Genomic DNA, 25471 nt, shown 5'->3' on the forward strand with positions numbered 1-25471 from the left:
GAGTGCAGTCGACTATATAAATAAATGAGATGTTGATTCATCCCATTGGGCAAGCACTCACTGGGGAAATGATTCCATAACCTTTCGTAAATTTTGCTTTGTCGCATTTTGTAACTGTCATTGCTTTTCTGTGTGTCTGAGCACAGAAGCGCAGCATGTTGCACAGCTCAATATTTTCAGGGCTTACTGCAGCAGACATTACTTATAATCAGCCCAGGAGGCTTTTAAAACCCAAAGCATTAGGTTCTTGCGTTCCAGCCCATTAGTTCTGCTGGAGTTTACCCAGAGGGAGCATTGTGTTTTTCTTTCTGTGCGATACAACAGAGCACTCCTAGAACTTACACCGTCTGCTGCTCCTGAGCAGAGAGAACAAAAACGTGCATTTGGATGGCGCCTTTATTGCAATAACATGTCCCATGAAGCTTTGCAGGAACCTTGTGATACCCAGGATCAGGAGGAGCCGTTAGACCAAAAGCTTCAGTTAAAGAACAAAAGAAGCGTCTTAAAGGAGCAGAAAGACTTTGAGCGGAAGTAACATCGATTCCAGAGACTAGCACCTCAGCAGCTGAAGGCATGGTCGCTGCAAGTGAAGCGTCTAGAATTAAGAATGCTCAACAGACTTAAGAAGACTGGCTGCACCAGGTAGTCCCCTCAAAGATAATGATTGCGTCCAAGAGAAAACCACTAAATATATGCAATTTTTCTGAGTTGCCTGAAGTACCATCTGTAGAACAGTCATTATCTAAAGCTGCTTCAAAGAGTTTGATTCCATCATATGGTAAAGTTAATTTTATGACATTGAGCTGCATGGTATTTTGAATATCTGGTCTGCACAACTTTCTGACCAATGCATATATATATATGTGTACATAAAGAGTGATGCAAAATTTATCATGATTGAGTGGAACAGGATGGATGGGCAAGAGGGTCTTTCCTCTCTGCCATTGTTTGTTTGACCGCATATGTATCTGAATTACTGCCATGTGCTTCTGGTGAGTGAGACAACACAAACAAGTACCACCAGGTCAATCGTCTTCTTCTTCTTCAGTGATCACTTGCTAACACATATGATTGCACACCTAAGAAACTCCATGTCACTGGTCATGGGTTCTGTGGGTCCTTTCAAGGCTGATGGGCCTGATCTGAGAGTTGCACCTTCGAACGCACACATGGCAGATGTTTCCAGGAGGTTGGATCGGTCCTTGGACTCTAGGTTGTTAGTATTCCTTTCTTGGGCTCCTTTTCAGGGCCTCCTCTTGCCATTGAGTGTCCTCGAAAAATTGTGTATTTTCAATCAGAAGGATTCTCCAGATAGGACTCTTCTGCGCAAGGGTCGTCCAGGCGTTGAGGTCGATGTTGCATTTCTTGAGGTAAGCCTCCAGGGTGTCTCTGAAGTGCTTCCTTTGTCCTCCTTTTTGATTTGATTTATTATTGTCACATGTATTAGTATACAGTGCAAAGTATTGTTTCTGGCATGCTGTACCAAACAAGGGGAACATAGGGAAGGAAGGAGAGACTGCAGAATATAATTCCTGGCTGGGTCACTGTCTGTGTGGAGTCTGCACGTCCTCCCCCTGTGTGCGTGGGTTTCCTCCGGGTGCTCCGGTTTCCTCCCACAGTCCAAAGATGTGCGGGTTAGGTGGATTGGCCATGCTAAATTGCCCGTAGTGTCCTAATAAAAAAAAGTAAAGTTTAGGGGGGGTTGTTGGGTTACGGGTATAGGGTGGATACGTGGGTTTGAGTAGGGTGATCATGGCTCGGCACAACATTGAGGGCCGAAGGGCCTGTTCTGTGCTGTACTGTTCTATGTTCTATAATGTTACAGTTATAGCAAGGTGCAGTGAAAAGATCAACTTAATACGAGGTAGGTCCATTCAAAAGTCTGATGGCAGTAGGGAAGAAGCTGATCTTGAGTCGGTTGGTACGTGACCTCAAACTTTGGTATCTTTTTCCTGACGGAAGAAGGTGGAAGAGAGTATGTCCGGGGGTGCGTGGGGTCGTTAATTATGTTGGCTGCCTTTCCGAGGCAGCGGGTATTGTAGACAGAGTCATTGGATGGGAGGCTGGTTTGCGTGATGGACTGGGCTACATTCACGACCTTTTGTAATTTCCTGCAGTCTTGGGCAGAGTAGGCTCCATACCAGGCTGTGATACAACCAAAAAGAATGCTTTCTATGGTGCATCTGTTGAAGTTGGTGAGGGTCATAGCTGACATGCCAAATTTCCTTAGAATTCTGAGAAAGTAGAGTCGTTGGTGGGATTTCTTAACTATAGTGTTGGCATGGGAGGACCAGGACAGGTTGTTGGTGATCTGGACACCTAAGAACTTGAAGCTCTCGACCCTTTAAACTTCGTTCCCATTGATGTAGACAGGGGCATGTTACCCACTACGCTTCCTGAAGTCGATGATAATCTCCTTCGTTTTGTTGAAATTGAGGGAGTGATTATTGTCGTTGCACCAGTTCACCAGATTCTCTATCTCATTCCTGTACTCTGTCTTGCCATTGTTTGAAATCCAACCCACTACTGTGGTGTCATCAGCGAAGTCCAGGTATCTGAGCTGTATAGAAGAGTTGGGGGGACGACTGCCTTGTACATGAGGAACTTGGTGTCAGCACGGATGTTGTGGTTATCGTAACTGACACCTGATTACTTATTTTTTTAAATGATCTTTATTGTCACAAGTAGGCTTACATTGCAATGAAGTTACTGTGAAAAGCCCCTTGTCGCCACACTCCGGCACCTGTTTGGGTACAGAGGGAGAACTCAGAATGTCCAATTCACCTAACAGCATGGCTTTCAAAACTTGTGGCAGGAAACCGGAGCACCCGGAGGAAACCCATGCAGACACGTGGAGAATGTGCAGACTCCGCACAGACAGTGACCCAGCCGAGAATCGAACCTGGGACCCTGGCGCTGTGAAGCCACAGTGTTAACCACTGTGCTACCATGCTGCCCCTTAAGTGGGACAAGATAAATGGTCAAGAGTGTCTTTCCTCTCTGCCATTGTTTGTTTGACCGCTTACTGAGCCAAACCAATTGCCCTTGTGATATCATTGGCACATATGCCCGAATCAAACATATTCATAAAACAGATTATTTAGTCATTATCCCATCTGTTTATGAGAGTTTGCTGTGTGCAAATTGGGTGTTCCATTTCCTACATTATAACAGTGACGACACCTCAAAGAGTGCCCTTGTCTGCAAAGTACTTTGGAATATCCTGAGATCAGGAAAGGCACACTATAAATGTTCTTTCTTTATGCCTGAAACCATGCTATCTACACTTTGTATTTCTAAATTCTCCCTCAGCTTCTAAGACGATCGAAAAGATGATTCCAAGCCCTTTGTCCTGAAAGCCTTTATGAACCTTCTTTGAATCTGCTGCAAATTCGAGAACTCTCTCTGATTGAGTGGACAGTGTCTGAATTCAAAGATCTTAAATCACCCGAAGAGGAATCTGTTGATTCCTCGGTAGGCAGAACGCACAGACAAAAGTAGAAATTGCAGAAGAAAGTTTATTTTGATATAATTACAATACTCTTCCACTCCCCTAAGGGTCTCCTTCTCCGACCTGCAGCTGGGCCGGAATTTTTATACAACTGTGGCTCTCCTTGTAAAGGGGAAACCCCGCCCCCTTAAAGGGGAAGACCTGCCTGCCTTAAAGGGGAAGTTCATATTCTGGGGTGGTTATGGGAAATCATATAGTCCTGATCCCGGGGCCTCCATTGGGGTTATACCAGAATCCCATTTGACAAATCAAAGGTCATTCCGGTTTCGCAGATCCCTGTCTCATGCATCACTTAAAGTGCAGTATGCAGGTAAGTCTTTGATGGTTGCAACTGTCAGGCTGTAGGAACATTAGCAAGATAGCATGCTGTACAGGCAGTAGAGTCACAAAAATGCTTACAAAATGCCTTCGGAGGCAAGACTGTTCTTTCATGATTTATACATTGCTAACAACAGATTTTGGTCATTGATTTTCACTTTATGCGACAACAGTGTTTAAGAACATGTCCTTTCAAAAAGTTTTAGGCCCTCATAATGCAAACAGGACTAATTAGGAAGACAGGCAAAAAACAGAACCCAGTTACCTGGGTTTAGAAGCTTATTTTTCCAGAGCACAGACATTACACATAGCTACAAGGACCACTGACTGGATTGCACTGGGTACCATAACTTAAGCAAAAATTGAGCTTTGGAAAATTGAGATTGAAATTTAGCTAGACTGGAAGCACTAAATGGGCCATATCATATCACCTTCTCATTATAGTACCTGCTTGATATTCAGTTCCATTTGTGGTATTATCATAGCTATCAGCATTACAATGGTTAATGTAGTGTTGAGAGTCACCACTAGAGGGAGCCACAGATACAACTATATAAGGCAGTGCTGCTCGACCTGAGGGTAGGTGTGTATGCAGGAGATAGCTAGTGAAGGTCATAAGAGCAGTTAGTGTGAGAAGGTTAGATTAAAGTTATACCAGTGAGAAGATAAGTAGTAGATGAGTGTAGTTAGATGTTATTGATCAATTCTGTATTCTTAAGGACTAAGTGTCGAAATCAGGTTTAGTAGTGTAAATAAAATCATAGCTTTGTTTAAGTAAAAGCTATACAGTGATCATTGTGGACATCACGCCAACTATCCTGAAATAAGCAACACAAAGTACACCACACCATTGACTTCAGTAAAACCCAGTATCATGCACAGTGCATAACAGGCAGCCGCTGAGATACCACTGCTCTGCGTAGCTGCCCAAGACAAACTTATATCTCAACATATTTCAAAATTGCCCTTTACTCTAATTTCATTCGTGGGCCATGAATTGTGAGCAAAAGAAGACATCTTCTTTGTTCTGTTTGCCTCAAACAGGGGGGAAATATACTTCTGAATGAATGGTGAAACTTTGATTGATAAATCAGTTTACATTTAACAAAAATGCAGGTGAGAAAATAATTTTATAGATGAAGGGCAAAAGCCTTAATACTTAATTATATGGGTGAAGTATCCTGGCACTAATGGATTCACACTTCCATGGTGTTGCATGTTATGAGGATGGTGTACCAGAGATTCAAATATCGAAATCACTGGGCTCTGCACGATTATTCATCCATTATAATTAACATCAAACTGTGCGCATGCATTTGTAAAATCTACTGTTAAATGTAGGATGAAGCAAAACACCCATTATTCTGTGTGGCTGCGTACATAACCTTTTCTGTAGAAATTCTATTTTTACTGGGGGGGAGGGAGGCACAACAGTTTATTTATAAAACAGTCCTGGCTGTGCAGTTACTGAGGCTGGCAAGAGGCGACAGAGATAACACGCCAAGCCGCTGACATCAGCTGAAATGGAGGACATCCCTTTGGAGTTCAGAGGAACTCGTCAAGGATATAAATTTTCTTTTGTCCTCTCTGGGGACTGCCATTAGCACTCTTTCCCATTGGTGTCTGTGGCCATTAGCACCCGGTTTCCCTGGGTTTCTGTGGCTATGACTCATCTTTCATTCTCACTCCAAAGTATAAGGGCGAGATTCTCCGCAAATGCGGAGAATCGTAAAGGCTGCTGTGGGACAGGCAGTGACCCACGGCAGCCTTCACGCCCACTTCCGGGGCCGATTCTCCCATCCGGGCGGGGCTAGGAGCGCGGCCCCGTGCGTCACGGCGACGCGGCCTTGACGACGGTCTTCAAGGCCGCACATCAAGCGTCATGCTGGCTGGCATCACCCGCGCATGCGCAGGTTGGACAACGCCAACCCGCGCATGCGCAGTTAGAGTCTTTTCCCTCAGCCGCCCCGCAAGACGTGGCGGCTTGATCTTGCGGGGCGGCGGAGGGAAAAGAATGCGTCCGTTACGGATGCACATCCCGCGATCGGTGCCCACCGATCGCGGGCCTATGCCCCCCTTGGCACGGCCGTGGTACTGCCGTGCCAACCGGGCCCCCAAATGCCCCAAACAGGCATCTGGCGCCCGTTTCACAACGGCAGCGAGCAGGTGTGTTTGCTGCCATGTTGAAACAGGCGTGAAAGCCCGGCCGCTCGGCCCATCGGCCTCGGAGAATCGGCGCTCGCTGTAAAAAACGGCGAGCGCCGATTTGTGGCGTGGGTCGGGCGTGGGGGGGGGAGAATAGCGGGAGGGCGTGAAAAATGTTGGGAGGCCCTCTCGCTATTCTCCCTCCCGGCTTTGGGGGGGGGGGAGAATTGCGCCCTAAATATTTCCCACTTTTTCTGTGTGTTGGCTTTGACAAAGAGTCATCGGACTCAAAACGTTAGCTCTTTGCTCTCCCGACAGAGGCTGCTAGACCTGCTGAGATTTTCCAGCATTTTCTCTTTTGTTTCAGATTCCAGCATCTGCAGTAATTTGCTTTTATCCAGTTTATAACTTTTCTTGTAGGATGTGTCATAAAGGCTCACGGAAAAGAATTTGAACAGCTCTATTATGAAGTCCAGTCTTTTGGGTTTGCAATAGTTGGCTAGATATTTGGTGGGGAGAGGCAAGGTGCGGGGAACACCAACAATATCGACAGGAATATAGCAAAATTTCATTCATAACAGACAGTCATTCTCCATTGTATCAGTGAAAATGGTTTTGGAATAAAGGTTTCCAAAATTATGTTAAAACTTAAACATTCTACAGTACCTTCTAACACTCTCCCTTTATTTGCCAACTTTACATAACAAAAGTACAAACTGTACATGTCTGTAAATATTGAGGTAAGTGACAGGTAAAATCTTCTAATTTTCCATGGTCTTGAATATTGGTTTTGTGTTCAGGGAGATACAAATAATACTTCTCATGCATCTCGGATCGGACAGGAGAAAAAAATTGTACATTGAAAGCGATTACTCGCTCACCTCGCACCAAAGTCTTTTCTCTCTCTGCTCCAACCTTGCGATGTTCTATTGATAGATAAAGGTTTTGTATGTGAAATTGCTGTACAACTTCTTTATTTCACACGAGGGACCTCCATACATCTGAAATGGGAGGATGGAAAAGGAGCAGCAGGTGGGGTTAACTGAAAGGACAGGAAGTCTCTATAGATCATATCATCATTCAAGTCAGGGGAGGGGAAATCGATAGATACTCCCCTGGGGAGTAGTTCAACGATCAGAAGTTTGTTTTGCACTTCAAAGAAGTTCAGGCAGGAGTTGAAAATTGGATGGGGGAGTGCTGCTAGCATCCAATGCCATCTTCGGGTGGACTGGTAAATGGGCGAGCAGCCCACCCACCTGAATGGGTGGTGGCACGGTAGCACAGTGGTTAGCACTGTTGCTTCACAGCTCCAGGGTGCCACGTTCGATTCCCAGCTTGGGTCACTGTCTGTGCGGAGTCTGCACATTCTCCCGTGTCTGCTTGGGTTTCCTCCGGGTGCTCCGGTTTCTTCCTCCAGTCCAAAGATGTGCAGGTTAGGTGGATTGGCCACGCTAAATTACCTTTAGTTTTCAAAAAGGTTAGTTGGTGTTACTGGGTTACGGGGATAGCGTGGAGCTTTGGGCTTAAGTAGGGTGCACTTTCCAAGGGCCAGTGCAGGCTCGATGGGCCAAATGGCCTCCTTCTGCATTGCAAATTCTATTATCTATGAATCCGGTGTAATGCTACCACAACATGCAAATTGCATCCTCCATTGGTTGTAGGACGCTGATGCAAAATGAACTGACCTGACGCCATGTTATCTTCAACTAATTAAAGCAGGTCTTGAGCGAGCCATCAAGTATTCCTTTGAGGAACTCATAGAAGAATAATAGAATCCCTACAGTGTAGAAGGAGGCCATTTGGCCATCGAGTCTACACTGACCCTCCGAACAACCACCCCACCCAAGGCCCACACCCCCACCCTATCCCTGCAAGCCCACAATCCCACCGGACCTTTTGGACACTCAGGGGCATTTCAACATGTCCAATCCTCCTAACCTACACATCTTTAGACTGTGGGAGGAAACCGCAGAACCCGGAAGAAACCCACACAGACACAGACACAAGTGCGAACTCCACACACAGTCACCCGAGGGTGGAATTGAGCCCGGGTCCCTAACGCTGTGAGGCGGTAGTGCTAACCGCTGTGCCACCCTGCTGAGAAACACCACAAAAAGCAACTAGAGCATTGATTAACAGTTCAAATAATGTGAGGCTAAGAAAACTACAAGTACTTCTTCCTCCCCATGTTCCGGACACGGCACGCCCTCAGCTTTGCTTCTCCGCACACCCACCCAAATACCAGAAACTACCTTCAGAGCCGGCTCAGGATCAGAGCCAACAAAGATTTACCAGAGCCGGAACAACAAGGCTAATTTTGGTTCTTGTAGCTCAGCATTGCCACACAAATAAGGAAGCCTGTTGTTGAATTCATCTTGTGCCTCAAACAAGCAGGTTCCTGGATACAAGGCAAATTTCTCCCCACCTTTCATCTAAACCAGGGGCGGGATTCTCCGACCCTCCCGCCGGGTTGGTGAATCTCCGGGGGGGGCGGCGCGAATCCCGCCCCGCTGCTCCGACGCCGGCTGCCGTTTTCTCTGGCGCCGGTTTTCGGTGGGGGGGGGGGTGGCAGGGTTTACGCCGCGCCGGTCGGGGGTCGTTGGCAGCCCCCCCCCCCCCACCCTCCTGGGGAAATTCTCCAGACCCCGATGGGCCTGAAATGGACATGGTCCATCACAGCGGGACCTGGCTTGTAGGGCGGCTAGGTGAGTCCTCCGGGGTGCGGGGGGGGGGATCCGGTCCCTGGGGGGGTGGGGGGGGGGGGGCTGCCACGGGGCCTGGCCCGTGATCGGGGCTCACTGATCTGTGAGCGGACCTGTGCCGTGGGGCCACTCTTTCCTTCCGCGCCAGCCTCTGTAGGGCTCCGCCATGGCTGGCATGGAGAAGAACCCCGCTGTGCATGCGCAGGACCGGCCGGTCTGTGCATGCAGTGGTTCACACCGCTCTTGGCGCTGGCATCAGGCCATCCGGCCAGTTGCAGGCGAATCCTGCCCCTGATGTGTGAACAGAAGCGCTCTAATGCCCAAGAAGTACTGTGACGGATATAAAACCTTTTCCAAAATGCTTTCATGAGTTGTGGACGCCACTGGCTGGGCCAACATTTGCTTGCCATCCCTAATTGCCCCTAAACTGAGTGATTTGCTCGGCCTTTTCAGAGAGCAGTTATGAATCAACCTCAGAATGATTGCTGTGGATCTGGAGTCACAGGTAGGCCAGACCAAGTAAGGACAGCAGATTTATATTTGTGATCCAAATGTTTTTTTTTATAACAATCAAAGGTAGTTTTATGGCGCCATTATCGAGACAAATGTTCAATTCCAGATTTTTATTAATTAATTCAATTTAACTTCCACCAGCTGCCACAGAAGGCTTTTAACCCCTGTTTAAATTGCGTATTTAATATCTTCTTGCATTTGGGGTTATTGATTTTAACTACAGAAACTCAGCTTGCATCCCAATGGATTAGCCGACTTGCCTGTTTCATTTATGTAAGCCTCACTTTCCCCACTCCCACTGGAATAATTTGTATTGATTTGGTTAAGAACATTGTATTGCAACTTTAAACTCACAGAGTCTCCTTCGGCAGCACCTATCAATCTTTTGATCTCCACCCCAAGGAGGACAAGGCGTGTGGGAACAGTACCGCCTGCAAGTCACACACAATCAACCCTGAGTTGGAAATACGATGCCGCTCCTTCATCATCGCTGGATCAGAATTCCAGACTCCGACTGAAAAACACTGCGGATGGACCTTCATCAGAAGGCCGGCAGCATTTGGAGAGAATGGCTCACCTCTCCATGTTCTCAACGGTAGTTAGGAATGCACAATAAAGGCGAAAACCACATTCTGGAAATAAATTAACTGTGAGAGACATGGAATCTTCTGCTTGTGTCTGCAATATGCATGGCAGTAATCTGTTCATCACCCTCAACCCATGATCACTGATTGTGTGCAGTTTTGAGATAGGTTCCGTTTGTCGAGTCCCAGCTGCCCCTCTTCCCCCATCTCTACCTCACCTCTTCCCCCATCTCCACCTCACCTCTTCCCCCATCACTACCTCACCTCTTCCCCCATCTCCACCTCACCTCTTCCCCCATCACTACCTCACCTCTTCCCCCATCACTACCTCACCTCTTCCCCCATCACTACCTCACCTCTTCCCCCATCACTACCTCACCTCTTCCCCCATCACTACCTCACCTCTTCCCCCATCACTACCTCACCTCTTCCCCCATCACTACCTCACCTCTTCCCCCATCACTACCTCACCTCTTCCCCCATCACTACCTCACCTCTTCCCCCATCACTACCTCACCTCTTCCCCCATCTCCACCTCACCTCTTCCCCCATCACTACCTCACCTCTTCCCCCATCACTACCTCACCTCTTCCCCCATCTCCACCTCACCTCTTCCCCCATCACTACCTCACCTCTTCCCCCATCACTACCTCACCTCTTCCCCCATCACTACCTCACCTCAACCCTTTGACTTTTGATTTGGTTCACTCAGAAAATGGCTGTTTTGTTGTAAGTTGATCTTTCCTGGTATCAACTCGGTGACATCAATTCAGGTACACATAAAGAGTGTATTTAATCACACTCGGCTAACTCCTGCCATGAGATAGAGAGATAGAAAGAGCGAGAGATTGAAAGCAAGGAAGGTAACAAATTCCAAAACTAAATCCAATCAAATTGGTCAGATTCATACTGTGCAGTCAAAGTGCCTAATCCTCTGTGAACTTTTCGTTAGTCGATGGTCAATCCTTTTCACAACTGGTCTTTCTTGTTTACCCTGAGGTGAAAACACTACATTTGGCTTGATGTGGGACTGATTAGGCCAATGGGCCAAATAGCCTCCTTTTTTGATTCTTCCATCACTGGGACTATAATATTAAAGCCTAACCTCAATCATTCAATTCTGCTTGCAACAGTTCTATTGATTAGTAATTAACCTCCAGAGGGTGGAACGGTGGCACAGTGATTAGCATAGTGCACCGATTCTCCGGCCCGGATGGGCCGAGTGGCCGTCAACAAAATGCCGAGTCCTGCCGTTGCCATTCTAACATCCTCTGAGCCGGCGGGACCTCGTCTTTGAAGGGTCGGGGGGTGGCCTGTGGGGGAGGGGGGTCCAACCCGGGGGGGGGGGGGGGGGGGGGGGCTCGGTGGTGGCCTGGCCCGCGATGGGGGCCCACCAATTGGCGGGCCGGCCTCTCTGCCCCCCGACCTCCTTTCCTCCACGTCGGCTCCTGTAGCCCTGCGCCATTTGGCGTTGGGACTGCCGCGGGGAAGAAGGCCACTGCGCATGTGCTAGTTGGCGCCGGTCGAACTGCGCATGCGCGGGCCCCGTGGCGCCGGGTTCAGGCCAGGATCGTCAGCTGGAGCGGCATAGCACTGTCCTAGCCCCCTGTGGGCCACAGAATGGGGTCCCAGACCGAGCGCCGATGGGAGAATCCAGCCCAGGGTTTTAAAATTTGATGATAAGGTCCTGCTGTTAAATTTGACCGAACCTTCATTTTTGCTGCCTCCCCATGAATATTGGGGCCTGTGTTTCTCTGATTGTCAGTCTTTTCTGAGACAATAAGCCTGGGTATTTAATTTGACCTTGCCGACATCACCCAAATCATCACAGTTTCAAAGAATCACTGAAAAATACAGAGCAGAAAAAGCTCTTCGGCCCATCGAGTCTGCACCGCCCCATGTAAGGCACCTGATCTGCCAATCCTAATCATATTTGCCAGCTCTTGGCCCAGAGCCTCAAATGTTACGATGTGCCAAGTGCTCACCAAGGTACTTTTTAAAGGATGTGAGGCAACCCGCCTCTACCACCCTCCCAGGCAGCGCGCTCCAGACTGTCACCACCCTCTGGGTAAAATAGTTTTTGCTCAAATCCCCCCTGAACCGCCCGCCCCTCACCTTGAACTTGTGTCCCTTCATAACCAACCCTTCAACTAAGGGAAACAGCTGTTCCCTATCCACCCTGTCCATGCCCTGCATAATCCTGTACAACTGGGCATGACAAGGAACCTGCCAAATAATTCAGAGTCGAACTGGACATGACGAGGACCTACCAAATAATTAATTTTCTTTCACTAACATTCATATTTCCGTTTTTGAGCATGCAGCAGTTTGAATCCAGAATCAAGACAATAGGGTGACGTACCACAGAAGGGGAATTCTGAATTGTCACTTTTGATAAGTGGTTCCCTTGAGGTAATTTCAGATGTGAGCAACAAAGTGTAACATCTGCACATAGCAGTTAAACTGGTAGCAAATTCTGAAAAAACAAAGTTGCCAGTTCAAAAACTAACTTTCAATAACTTCATCTTACCTCAGAGACCAGAGAGAAAGATGACTGCCCTACATTATCGAGATAATCATGATGTGGAGATGCCGGCGTTGGACAGGGGTGAGCACAGTAAGAAGTCTTACAACACCAGGTTAAAGCCCAATAGGTTTGTTTTGAATCACTAGCTTTCGGAGCACTGTTCCTTCCTCAGGTGGATGAAGAGGTGGGTTCCAGAAACATATATAAAGACAAAGTTGGATTGGATTGGATTTGTTTATTGTCACGTGTACCGAGGTACAGTGAAAAGTATGTTTCTGCAAGCAGCTCAACAGATCATTCAGTACATGGGAAGAAAGGGGAATTAAACAAAATTCAAGAAAATACATAATAGGGCAACATAAGATATACAGTGTAACTACATAAGCATTGGCATCGTATGAAGCATACAGGGTGTAGTGTTAATGTGGTCAGTCAATAAGAGGGCCATTTAGGAGTCTGGTGACAGTGGGGAAGAAGCTGATTTTGAGTCTGTTCAATGTCAATTGAAGTCAATGATGCAAGACGATACTTTGAATGCAAGTCTTTGCAGGTAATTCAGTCTTTACAGGTCCAGATGGAGCGACTGGAGAGAGGGATAATCACAGGTTGAAGAGGTGTGAATTGTCTCAAACCAGGACAGTTGGTAGGATTCCGCAAGCCCTACCATCTGGCCTGGGCTCAAGGCATCAGGAGTCGCGTCAATGCCAGATTCATCAGTCGCATTCACAAGACAGCCCCGAAAGTCAGCCAAGCAAAATGCAACGCCATCCGTGCTCTCAAGACCAACCGCAACATCGTCATCAAACCAGCAGACAAAGGAGGGGCCACCGTCATGAAAAGAAAATCGCTTATTGTCACAAGTAGGCTTCAATGTAGTTACTGTGAAAAGCCCCTAGTCGCCACATTCCAGCGCCTGTTCGGGGAGGCTGGTACGGGAATTGAACCGTGCTGCTGGCCTACCTTGGTCTGCTTTCAAATCCAGCGATTTAGCTGTTTGCATAGTCAGAGGGTTAGATAGGGTGGACAGTGAGATTCTCTTTCCTCGGATGGTGATGACCAACACGAGGGGACATAGCTTTAAATTGAGGGGTGGTAGATATAGGACAGATGTCAGAGGCAGTTTCTTTACTCAGAGAGTAGTAGGGGTGTAGAACGCCCTGCCTGCAACAGTAGTAGACTCGCCAACTTTAAGGGCATTTAAGTGGTCACTGGATAGACATATGGATGAAAATGGAATAGTGTAGGTCAGATAGGCTTCAGATGGTCTCACAGGTCGGTGCAACATCGAGGGCCGAAGGGCCCGTACTGCGCTGTAATGTTCTATGTTCTATGTTCTATGTTCTCCATGTCTTTAACCTGTCATTACCCCTCTCTCCATTGGCTCCTTCTGGACCTGTAAAGACTTAATTACCTGCAAAGACTCGCATTCAAAGTATCGTATTGCATCTTTGACATTGTCTATATATATGTTTCTGGAACCTGCCTCTTTATTCACCTGAGGAAGGAGCAGTGCTCCGAAAGCTAGTGATTCGTAACAAACCTGTTGGACTTTAACCTGGTGTTATAAGACTTCTTACTGTGGAGATGATGACCAGGGGTTGAAGGATGCGACTCAGTGGACTTGAAACTAAGTCCAGTATCGGGCACTTTTCACAGGGTATTTCCTGGTGGCTGCAGTGCTGAGATTCACCCCGCTATTCACCGGCACTTTGCCGTTTTTTTGGGGCCTCGGGAGTTTCTCCCCGCCAAGGCCACATTTTCGTCAATTTCCAGCTCACCAGCAGGAACATCTCCTCGCAGATTGGGACCCTTTTTTGACTGGCAGCCCCAATCTCTGCACCAACTCCCCTTCCCCCTTTCAGCACCTCCCCCCCTCCCCCTGTTTCATGGACACCCCCTTCACACTCTTCAACCTTCTGGTGAGCCCTGGAACCCCCCAAGCCCCTTACCCTGCTCTATTGATCAAGGCTCCCCCCCCGGACCCGATCACTGGCATTGCCTGACCAGGCATCCTGACATCCTCCAAATCATATATTACAAACAGCAAAGGTCCCAGCACTGATCCCTGCAGAACACCATTGGTCACAGCCCTCCAATCAGAAACGCACCCTCACACTGCTACACTCTGCCTTCTGTGACCTAGCCAGTTCTGTATCCATCTTGCCAGCTTACCTCTGATTCCATGTGACTTCACCTTTTGTACCAGTCTGCCATGAGGTACCTTGTCAAATGCCTTCCTTAAGTCCATGTAGACAACATCCACTGCCTTACCCTCCTCAATCATCTTCATCACATCCTCGAAAAACTCCATCAAGTTAATGGGACACAACTTCCCCTTCACAAAACCATGTTGCCACTCGCTAACACGTCCACTTATTTCCAAGTGGGAGTAAATTCTGGCTCGAAGAATCCTCTCCAATAATTTCCCTGCCACTGATGTAAGTTCTCACCGGCCTGTAATTACCTGGATTATCCTTGCTACCATTCTTTAATAAAGGAACAACATTGGTTATTCTCCAATACTCTGGGACCTCCGCTGCAGCCAGTGAGAATGCAAAGATTTCTCTCAAGTCCCCAGCAAATTCCTCCCTTGCCTTTCTCAGTATTCTGTTGTGTATCCCATAAGGCCCTGGGGACTTGTCTGCCTTAATGTTTTTCAAGACCCCCAATACCTCCTCCTTTTTGATCTCAACATGACTCAAAGTATCTACACTCCCTTCCCCAGACTCATCATCCACCAAGTCCTTCTCTTTCGTGAATACTGAAACAAAGTACTCATTTATTACCACGCCCATTTCCTCTGGCTCCATGCATTCCCTTGTCCTTGAGTGGGCCAACCCTCTCCCTGGCTACCTTCTTGATCTTTATAAGAATTCCGCTGACAACCAACTTAAGATTGTGCTCGCTGTGTGACACAATTTATATGTACTGGAAGCTGCATTTATTAATACACAGGGACCCGTTCTTTGCAGTCAGAAAGAACATGTATACACATTGCACCCTTTTCAGCTAAACAAAATAAGTGACAGCCGTTTGCTGATTCGTTCCTCATGGCAATGTCATGACTAATAAGAGTCAAGCTGTTTTAATGTGACATAATGCTTGGCAATTAACTGTCAGTCACCAGCAAATAGTATATTCCCCATGACAGCACCTCTGCCAAACAGAGACCACTTGCCAACCAATCAGCATTCTCTTCACATACAGAATATATTTGTTGCTTGCCTTGGATTTGTATTCTTGCGAAATGTCCTGATGTGTGTAAGTCACAATGCTTTGACAAATAATGCATCTTTTTTTTCATCAGTACTCAAGCTCTACCACCAAATGACGAGCAATATAAATTACCGTTCCCTTTAGACTTGGTATTCTTGCAAACCTGTCGTGATGAGTACAAAATGAAAAATTATGACAGCACATCTCTTTTTCAGCAACACTCTCAAGCCCTCTATGAACAAGCAGCTCTGGATAATAAAATAATTAACACTTTGGTTTAAGATTCAGTCACAACACATGTCTGACCTTCCTTTCATTTGTTATGTGAACAAAGACATAAAACTGTCTGAGTTTAATTTAGATTGTTGCTTTGTATTAACATGTGGCATTAAATCCATTATCATGGAGGAGGTTCTCATTAAAATAAATGGGAAACTTTTATTTAATTCAACTTTTAACCCCAGTGGGGTATAAATATTTAAAAGCTGAAAGCTTACAACCATGTAATTGCAATTGTCACTATTGAGAGCAACATTACATAGAACATATAGTGCAGAAGGAGGCCATTCACTTAAGCCGTCACTTCCACCCTATCCCCATAACCCAATAACCCCTCCCAACCATTTTGGTCACTACGGGCAATTTATCATGGCCAATCCACTTAACCTGCATGTCTTTGGACTGTGGGAGGAAACCGGACCACCCGGAGGAAACCCACGCAGACACAGGGAGAACGTGCAGACTTCACACAGACAGTGACCCAGCAGGGAATCGAACCTGGGACCCTGGCGCTGTGAAGCCACAGTGCTATCCACTTGTGCTACTGTGCTGCCCACATTAGAAAAGGATAGCTGTTGAGCAGGGACTTAACGTAACTGAATAATCCATCAAAAGATCATTCTCTCTATCACAACATACTTTATAAAATCTAAGTGTAATCTTGTGTTTAGTGTTATCCTTATCAGCTCATGTTAGTACGCCCTATGTTAAATTATCAATGTCCCATTTGATAAAATAATCATATTTTGTTTTGCTATCTTTAACAAAGATGCAAACAGATATGAGTGCAAGCCAATAAAGATAAGGGCGACGATCCATTTTCATTTGATTGTTCAAAGAGCATCTAATTGCTGTTTAAATATAGGTCAAATGATGAAGGGTAATTCTTTGACACATTACAGAATTTCTGCAGCAGATGTAGAACAAAATCATTGCAATTTATTCCATGCTAACTGAACCCAACATTTCCAAATACAAATTCCGCTGAATATGTTGGGCTTTAGATAAAATAACAACTTGAGGCTTGGGTAGATCAAATAGTTAATAATGACCCCATGATATCAGCTACTTGCATTTATACTGCACCTTTAACACAGAGAAGCCCCCAGTCTCATCATAGGACAGTAAACAAATAACATTTCACACCAGCAAGAGACACTGGGTTAGGTGGAGGTTAGGTGGATTGGCCATGGTAAATTGCCCTTAGTGTCCAAAAAGGTTAGGTGGGGTTTATTGGGTTATGGGGATAGGGTGGAGGTGTGGGCGTGGGTGCTCCTTCCAAGAGCCGGTGCAGACCCGATGGGCCAAATGGCCTCCGTCTACACTGTAAATTCTATGATTTTATGAATTCTATGAATGATCAATGTTCTGATGAAGGGCCATTGACCTGAAACAATAGGCGGGCATTTCCAGCCGTTCCCGCCAGTGGGATCTTCCAGTCCCACCGACAGAAACTTAAGGGCAGCACGGTAACACAAGTGGATAGCACTGTGGCTTCACAGCGCCATGGTCCCAGGTTTGATTCACTGCTGGGTCACTATCTGTGTGAAGTCTGCACGTTCTCCCCGTGTCAGCGTGGGTTTCCTCCGGGTGCTCCGGTTTCCTCCCACAGTCCAAAGACGTGCAGAGTAGGTGGATTGGCCACGATAAATTTCCCTTAGTGTCCAAAAAGGTTAGGAGGGGTTATTGGGTAACGGGAATAGGGTGTAAGTGAGGGCTTAGGTGGGTCGGTGCAGAATCGATGGGATGAATGGCCTCCTTCTGCACTGTATATTCTATCTAAACCTCCTCCCATGTGTTCCCTGGCAACGGATGGTGAAGACAACGGGAAACCTCGTTAACAATGGCGGAACCGGATGATCCAACCGCCAGCCTGCCCAAGACCACAGGAAACTACGAAAGGTCGTCAATGTAGCCCAATCCATCACGCAAACCTACCTCCCATCCATGGACTTGGTCTACAATTCCCGTTGCCTTGGAAAGGCAGCCAGCATAATTAAGGACCCCACGCACCCCGGACATACTCTCTTCCACCTTCTTGCTTCAGGAAAGAGAAACAGAAAATTGAGGTCACAAAGAACAAAGAAAAATTACAGCACAGGAACAGGCCCTTCGGCCCTCCAAGCTTGCGCCGATCCAGATCCTCTATCTAAAACTGTCGCCAATTTTCTAAGGATCTGTATCCTTCTGCTCCCTGCCCATTCATGTATCTGTCTAGATACATCTTAAATTACGCTATCGTGCCCGCCTCTACCACCTCCACCTGCAATGAATTCCAGGCACCCACCACCCTCTGCGTAAAGAACTTTCCACGCATATCTCCCTTAAACTTTTCCCCTCTCACCTTGAACTTGAGACCCCTAGTAATTGAGTCCTCCACTCTGGGAAAAAACTTCTTGCTATCCACCCTGTCTATACCTCTCATGATTTTGTAGACCTCAATGAGGTACCCCCTCAACCTCCGTCTTTGGAATGAAAATGATCCTAATCTACTCAACCTCTCTTCATAGCTAGCGCCCTCCATACTAGGTGAACCTCCTCTGCACCTTCTCCAACGCATCCACATCCATTTGGTAATGTGGAAACCAGAACTGTACACAGTATTCCAAATGTGGCCGAACCAAAGACTTATACAACTGTAAAATGACCTGCCAACACTTGTACTCAATACCCCTTCTGATGAAGGAAAGCATGCGTATGCCTTCTTGACCATTCTATCGACCTGCGCAGCCACCTTCAGGGTATAATGGACCTGAATACCCAGATCTCTCTGTACATTAATTTTCCCCAGGGCTTTGCCATTTACCATGTAGTTCGCTCTTGAATTGGATCTTCCAAAATGCATCACGTCGCATTTGGCCGGATTGAATCCATCTGCCATTTTTCCGCCCAACTCTCTTGAGGAGCGGTTGAATAAACCCAGTTTGTTCTCACTGGAACGACAGGTTGAGGGGCGACCTGATAGAGGTCTACAAAATTATGAGGGACATAGACAGAGTGGATAGTCAGAGGCTTCTCCCCAGGGTAGAGGTCAATTACTAGGGGGCATTGGTTTAAGGTGCGAGGGGTAAGGTTTAGAGTAGATGTACGGGGCAAGTTTTCTACACAGAGGGTAGTGGTTGCCTGGAACTCGCTGCCGGAGGAGGTGGTGGAAGCAGGGACGATAGTGACATTTAAAGGGCATCTTGACAAATACAATAGGATGGGAATAGAGGGATACGGACCCAGGAAGTGTAGACGATTGTAGTTTAGTTGGGCAGCATGGTTGGCACAGGCTTGGAGGGCCGAGGGGCCTGTTCCTGTGCTGCACTTTTCTTTGTTCTTTGTTCTTTGTTCTCCAATCTATCTATATTCTGCTGTATTCTCTGACAGTCCCCTTCACTATCTGCTGCCCCACCAATCTTAGTGTCATCTGCAAACTTGCTAATCAGACCACCTATACCTTCCTCCAAATCATTTATGTATATCACAAACAACAGTGGTCCTAGCACAGATCCCTGTTGAACACCACTGGTCACAGTTCTCCATTTTGCGCAACTCCCTTCCACTATTACTCTCTGTCTCCTGTTGCCCAGCCAGTTCTTTATCCATCTAGCTAGTACACCCTGGACCCCATGAGACTTCACTTTCTCCATCAGCCTACCATGGGGAACCTTATCAAATGCCTTACTGAAGTCCATGTATATGACATCTACAGCCTTCCCTCATTAATCAACCTTATCACTTCCTCATTAAAATTCTATTAAATTGGTAAGACATGACCTTCCCTGCACAAAACCATGTTGCCTATCACTGATAAGCCCATTTTCTTCCAAATGGGAATAGATCCTATCCCTCAGTTTCTTCTCCAGCAGCTTCCCTACCACTGACGTCAGGCTCACCGGTCTATAATTACCTGGATTATCCCTGCTACCCTTCTTAAACAAGGGGACAACATTAGCAATTCTCCAGTCCTCCGGTACCTCACCCATGTTCAAGGATGCTGCAAAGATATCTGTTAAGGCCCCAGCTATTTCCTCTCTCGCTTCCCTCAGTAACCTGGGATAGATCCCACCCGGACCTGGGGACTTGTCCATCTTAATGCCTTTCCGAATACCCAACACATCCTCCCTCCTTATGCTGACTTGACCTAGAGTAATCAAACATCAATCCGTAACCTCAACATCCATCATGTCCCTCTCCTCGGTGAATACCGATGCAAAGTACTTGTTACGAATCTCACCCATTTTCTCTGACTCCACGGATAACTTTGCTCCTTTGTCCTTGAGTGGGCCAACCCTTTCTCTAGTTACCCGCTTGCTCCTTATATATGAATAAAAGGCTTTGGGATTTTCCTTAACCCTGTTTGCTAAAGATATTTCATGACCCCTTTTAGCCCTCTTGATTCCTTGTTTCAGATTGGCCCGACATTCCCGATATTCTTCCAAAGCTTCATCTGTCTTCAGACGTATGCTTCCTTTTTCCTCTTAGCTAGTCTCACTATTTCACCTGTCATCCATGGTTCCCTAATCTTGCCATTTCTATCCCTCGTTTTCACAGGGACATGTCTGCCCTGCACTCTAATCAACCTTCTTTAAAAGCCTCCCACATATCAAATGTGGATTTATCTTCAAACAGCTGCTCCCAGTCTACATTCCCCAGCTCCTGCCGAATTTTGGTACAGTTGGCCTTTCCCCAATTTAGCACTCTTCCTTTAGGACTACTCTCGTCTTTGTCCATGAGTATTCTAAAGCTTACGGAATTGTGATCACTATTCCCAAAGTAATCCCCGACTGAAACTTCAACCACCTGGCCGGGCTCATTCCCCAACACCAGGTCCAGTATGGCCCCTTCCCGAGTTGGACTATTTACATACTGCTCCAGAAAACCCTCCTGGATGCCCTTACAAATTCTGCTCCATCTAGACCTCTGACACTAAGTGTATCCCAATGTTGGGAAAATTAAAATCTATCACCACCACCCTGTTACTCCTGCATCTTTCTATAATCTGTTTACATATTTGTACATCTATCTCATGCTCGCTGTTGGGAGGTCTGTAGTACAGCCCCAACATTGTTACCGCACCATTCCTATTTCTGAGCTCTGCCCATAACGCCTCACTGCTCGAGTCCTCCATAGTGCCATCCTTCAGCACAGCTTCGATATCCTCTCTGGTGAGTAATGTAACTCCTCCACCCCTTTTACCTCCCTCTCTATCCCACCTGAAGCATCGATATCCTGGGATATTTAGTTGCCAATCATGCCCTTCCCTCAACCAAGTCTCAGTAATAGCAATATCATACTCCCAGGTACTAATCAAAGCCCTAAGTTCATCTGCCTTACCTACTACACTTCTTGCATTAAAACAAATGCACCTCAGACCACCAGTCCCTTTGCGTTCATCATTTGCCAAAAACCTGAACCCCTCCCTCCTGCACCATCTCTCCAGCCACACATTCATCCTGCCTATTCTTTCATTTCTACTCTGACTACCACGTGGCACTGGTAGCAACCCTGAGATTACTACCTCTGAGGTCCGACTTTTTAACTTGGCTCCTAACTCCCTAAATTCTGCTTGTAGGACCTAATTCTGTTTTTTACCTATATAATTAGTGCCTATATGCACCACGACAACTGGCTGTTCACCCTCCCCCTTCAGAATGTTCTGCAGCCGATCTGAGATGTCCCTGGCCCGTGCACCTGGGAGGCAACATACCATTCAGGAGTCTCATTTTCGACCACAAAACCGCCTATCTACTCCCCTTACATTCGAATCCCCTATGACTATAGCCCTTCCACTCTTTTTCCCGCCCTTCTGTACAGCAGAGCCAGCCATTGTGCCATGAACCTGGCTACTCCTGCCATCCCCTGGTGAGCCATGTCTCCCAACAATATCCAAAACGACATGCACTGTCTTCCTGCTTTTTCTCTGCCTTTTGGTCACCCAGTCCCTTTCTCCCTCAGCAATCCTAATCTGTGGTGTGACCAATTCGCTAAACGTGCTATCCACGACCTCCTCAGCATTGCGCATGCTCCAAAGTGAGTCCATCCGCAGCTCCAGAGCCATCATACAGTCTAACAAGAGCTGCAGCTGGACACACTTCCCACACGTGAAGGAGCCAGGGACATGAGCCACGTCCCCGAGCTCCCACATTGAGCAAGAGGAGCATAATATGGGTCTGAGATCTCCTGCCATTTTTAATCTTAAGCTTAACTTAGCCCAACTATAATATCAAATAATAAATAAATGAAAAAGGAAAAGAAAAGAAAAATTGTTACTAATCACATGATAAAAAAAATTAGAAATAGAAAAACCTTAGCTTATCAACACACCTCAGGGAAAAGAAAAACTACTTGCCAGTCACCAGCCAATCACTTGCCTGCTAGCTGTGACGTCACAGTTCAACTTCTTTCTCCTTCTACCTGCCCTTGAGTCTCCCTCTTGATCTTTACTCAGCTGGAATCCTGCAGCAATTTCTTTTGGTTAGAGGAGGAGGTAGGGAGGGAAACACTGAAGAAGTGTTTGGGGTTTAACAGTCACTTAACTACAGCTCCTCCACAGACCACCTACTGGATACAGTGACCACAATGCACTGATGAAAACTTTCCACGCAACAGCCAGTCAGCGGCTGCACTCTGCTGCCCCCTCACGTGCCAACCGACTCAAGAACAGCTTCTTCCCTGGTGCCATAAGGACCCACCTCGTATTGAGTTGATCTTTTCTCTACACCCCAGCTATGACTGTAACATTATATTCTGCAGTCTCTCCGTCCTTCCTGATGTACGGTATACGGTGTCTGTACAGCATGCAAGAAACAATACTTTTCACTGAATACTAATACATGCAACAATAATAAATCAAATCAAATCAAAAAAATGAGGGGGGCACCTCCACCACCGCAAGTCACGTGATGGGGAGGTGGGGCGGTGGGGGGGGGGGGGGGGATGAACAATCCATCCTGTTATCTCTATTTCTCCCTCCACAGATGCTGCCAGACCTTCTGAGCAGTTCCAGCAGTTTTAGTTTGATTTTAGATTTTCAGCACCACAATATTTTGCCTTGTATTAGGTAAAGTGACCAGAGGCTTGGCCTAAGATATGAATGATAAAAAAAAGGTGGTGGTGTGGACAAAACTTAGAGCTGGTCGCTGAAGAGGCGGCTGGCAGTGCAGAGCAATGAAATGCGCCCATGCGCAAAAAGCCAGGATTGTAGAGTTAAGAACCTAAGAATAGGAGCAGGAGTAGACTTTGCTTCTTTAATTGCGCTTCGCCAGACAATAAGGCCAGGGCACAACTTCCATTGGGAAAATGTGAAGGAATAGGCCATTCATCGCTTTGATCTCATCTCCTGCCTGTCGGATTATTCTCACATCCCTTAATTTCTCACTATCCGAACCAGCCTCCCCGGACAGGCGCCGGAATGTGGCGACTAGGGGCTTTTCACAGTAACTTCATTGAAGCCTACTCGTGACAATAGCAATTTTCATTTCATTTCATTTCATTTCATTTAGCAGTCTTTGTCTTAGCCCTTTGTCTTTGTCTTGACCAGCTCAACGTGAATCCACACATCTCTGGAGTTGAGAAGTTAAAAGATTCACGAAAGCTGCAGGGGGCTAGTTTAGCTCAGTGGGCTAGACAGCTGGTTTGTGATGCAGAACAAGGCCAGCAGCACAGGTTCAATTCCCCTACCAGCTGAAAATTCTGAATTCTCCCTCCGTGTACACGAATAGGCGCCGGAATGTGGTGACTCGGGGCTTTTCACAGTAACTTCATTGCAGTCTTAATGTAAGCCTACTTGTGACAATAAAGATTATTAAAAAAAACCTTGGAGTGAAAAATGTTCTCCTTGTCTCAGTCCTAAATTTCTTATTCTGAGACTGTGTCCTGTGTTCTATTGAATGTGCGTTGCATTCTCTCTAAGACAAGTATATACTTTGTTACATAACCTGACCAAATATTTATGATGTACTCCAGATGTGGTCTCACAAGGACGTGTATAACTATTGTCAGACTTCTCCACTCTATACACCAATTAGTTTTGGAATAAAAGCTAAGATACCATTAGCCTACTACACTTGCATGTTTTACGAGTCACGTACATGGATACCAAATCCTTTCAGACACCAACATTCCACCGTCTCTCAACATTTCAAACTGTTCTACTTTTCTATTTTTCCTATCAAAGTGGATAATTTAACATCATTTTGCTTGATGTTCCATCTGTCAAGTTCTTGGCCACTGATTTAACTTGTTTGGATCTTGTTGCAGCCTCTTGTTTTCTTCACAGCTTACTTTCCCACCTAACATTGTACCGTCAGCAAACTTGGATGCAGTACATCCAGCCCCACGTCAAAGTTGTGGTGATAAGGCTGTAAGTAGTTGAGGCCAAAGCTCGGATGCTTGTGAAATGAAAAATGAAATGAAAATCGCTTATTGCCATAAGTAGGCTTCAATGAAGTTACTGTGAAAAGCCCCTAGTTGCCTGTTCGGGGAGGCTGGTCCGGGAATTGAACCGTGCTGCCGGCCTGCTTTGGTCTGCTTTCAAAGCCAGCGATTTAGCCCTGTGCTGAACCAACCCAAATGGCACATCCTGCCAACCTGACAATGATTCACTTATTCAAGTCTTGATGGAAGGGATGACAGAGATAGCTCAAGTTTTCAAGTGGCAAACGTTCCCTTTTGTTTTCCTGGAATGAGAAGGAAGGGAGGTTTCTTGTGGGGAAGCAGTGGAAAATCAAGGAAATCCATGTTAGCTCATTCCATCATTTACTTATTCTTCACACAAAATATTGCTATAATTCCTGTTGTTTGTGCTGTTTCTTACCGCAATCTGTTTAGCAGCGTATTATTACATAATTGAAACGGCTCAACTGATAGTGTTACTTCCAATAATAACAATAACTCTTGAAGCTTTGCTTCCCAACCCGATCATGCCACATATTGATCTTCTGCAGAGGTAACAATTTATGCAGCTCCAAGTAATAAAATAAGCTAATTAATTGATTCAGGGGCAGCACGCTAGCATTGTGGTTCGCACAGCTGCTTCACAGCTCCAGGGTCCTAGGTTCGATTCCCGGCTTGGGTCACTGTCTGTGTGAAGTCTGCACCTTCTCCCAGTGTCTGCGTGGGTTTCCTCCGGGTTCTCCCGTTTCCTCCCACAGTTCAAAGATGTGCGGGTTAGGTGGATTGGCCATGCTAAATTGCCCTTAGTGTCCAAAAAAAGGTTAATTGGGGTGACTGAGTTAAGGGCATGGGGTGGAGGAGGTGTGGGCTTGGGTGGGGTGCTCTTTCCAAGAGCCGGTGCAGACTCGATGGGCTGAATGACCTCCTTCTGCACTGTAAATTTTATGATTCTAAGGAAAACCTTTTGATACGTTATGCATAGAAACATAGAAAATAGAAGCAGGAGGAGGCCATTCAGCCCTTCAATCCTGCTCCACCATTCATTATGACCATGGCTGATCATCCAACTCAATAGCCTGTTCCCACCTTTCCCTCATATCCTTTGATCTCTTTAACCACAACAATTAAATCTAACTCCTTCTCGAAAACATATTTGGCCTCAACTACTTTCCATGGTTGCGAATTCCACAGGCCGACCACTCTCTGGGAGACGAAATTCCGCCTCATCTCAGTCCTAAATGGTCTACTGTGCATCCTCAGCCTGTGACCCCTAATTCTGGTCACACCCACCATC

At 46.5% G+C, this 25471-nt stretch overlaps 1 protein-coding gene across 2 annotated transcripts; it reads left to right on the plus strand.

Annotated features, from left to right (window-relative positions):
• Positions 1-249: 249 nt before the first annotated feature.
• On the plus strand, positions 250-9830 carry LOC119962456. 2 transcript variants are annotated; one of them, XM_038790408.1, is made up of 2 exons: positions 250-1370; positions 9546-9830. In XM_038790408.1, the coding sequence occupies exons 1-2, from the start codon at positions 963-965 to the stop codon at positions 9576-9578; spliced, it is 441 nt and encodes a 146-aa protein (XP_038646336.1). In that variant the 5' UTR covers positions 250-962; the 3' UTR covers positions 9579-9830. The 2 variants fall into 2 exon arrangements, with proteins under 2 accessions (XP_038646336.1, XP_038646335.1); XM_038790407.1 differs by having other exon boundaries at positions 9592-9830.
• Positions 9831-25471: the final 15641 nt, after the last annotated feature.

The sequence above is a fragment of the Scyliorhinus canicula genome, chromosome 2, assembly GCF_902713615.1.
Source record: "Scyliorhinus canicula chromosome 2, sScyCan1.1, whole genome shotgun sequence".
Classification (NCBI taxonomy): Eukaryota; Metazoa; Chordata; class Chondrichthyes; order Carcharhiniformes; family Scyliorhinidae; genus Scyliorhinus; species Scyliorhinus canicula.

What these genes read in the sequence shown, in the direction of transcription:
- LOC119962456 (XM_038790407.1), top strand. Translation starts at nt 963, where the DNA reads ATGTATCTGAATTACTGCCATGTGCTTCTGGTGAGTGAGACAACACAA. An exon ending in TCGATGTTGCATTTCTTGAG is followed by an intron (nt 1,371 to 9,591) that starts GTAAGCCTCCAG and finishes CTCCACCCCAAG; the next exon opens with GAGGACAAGGCGTGTGGGAA.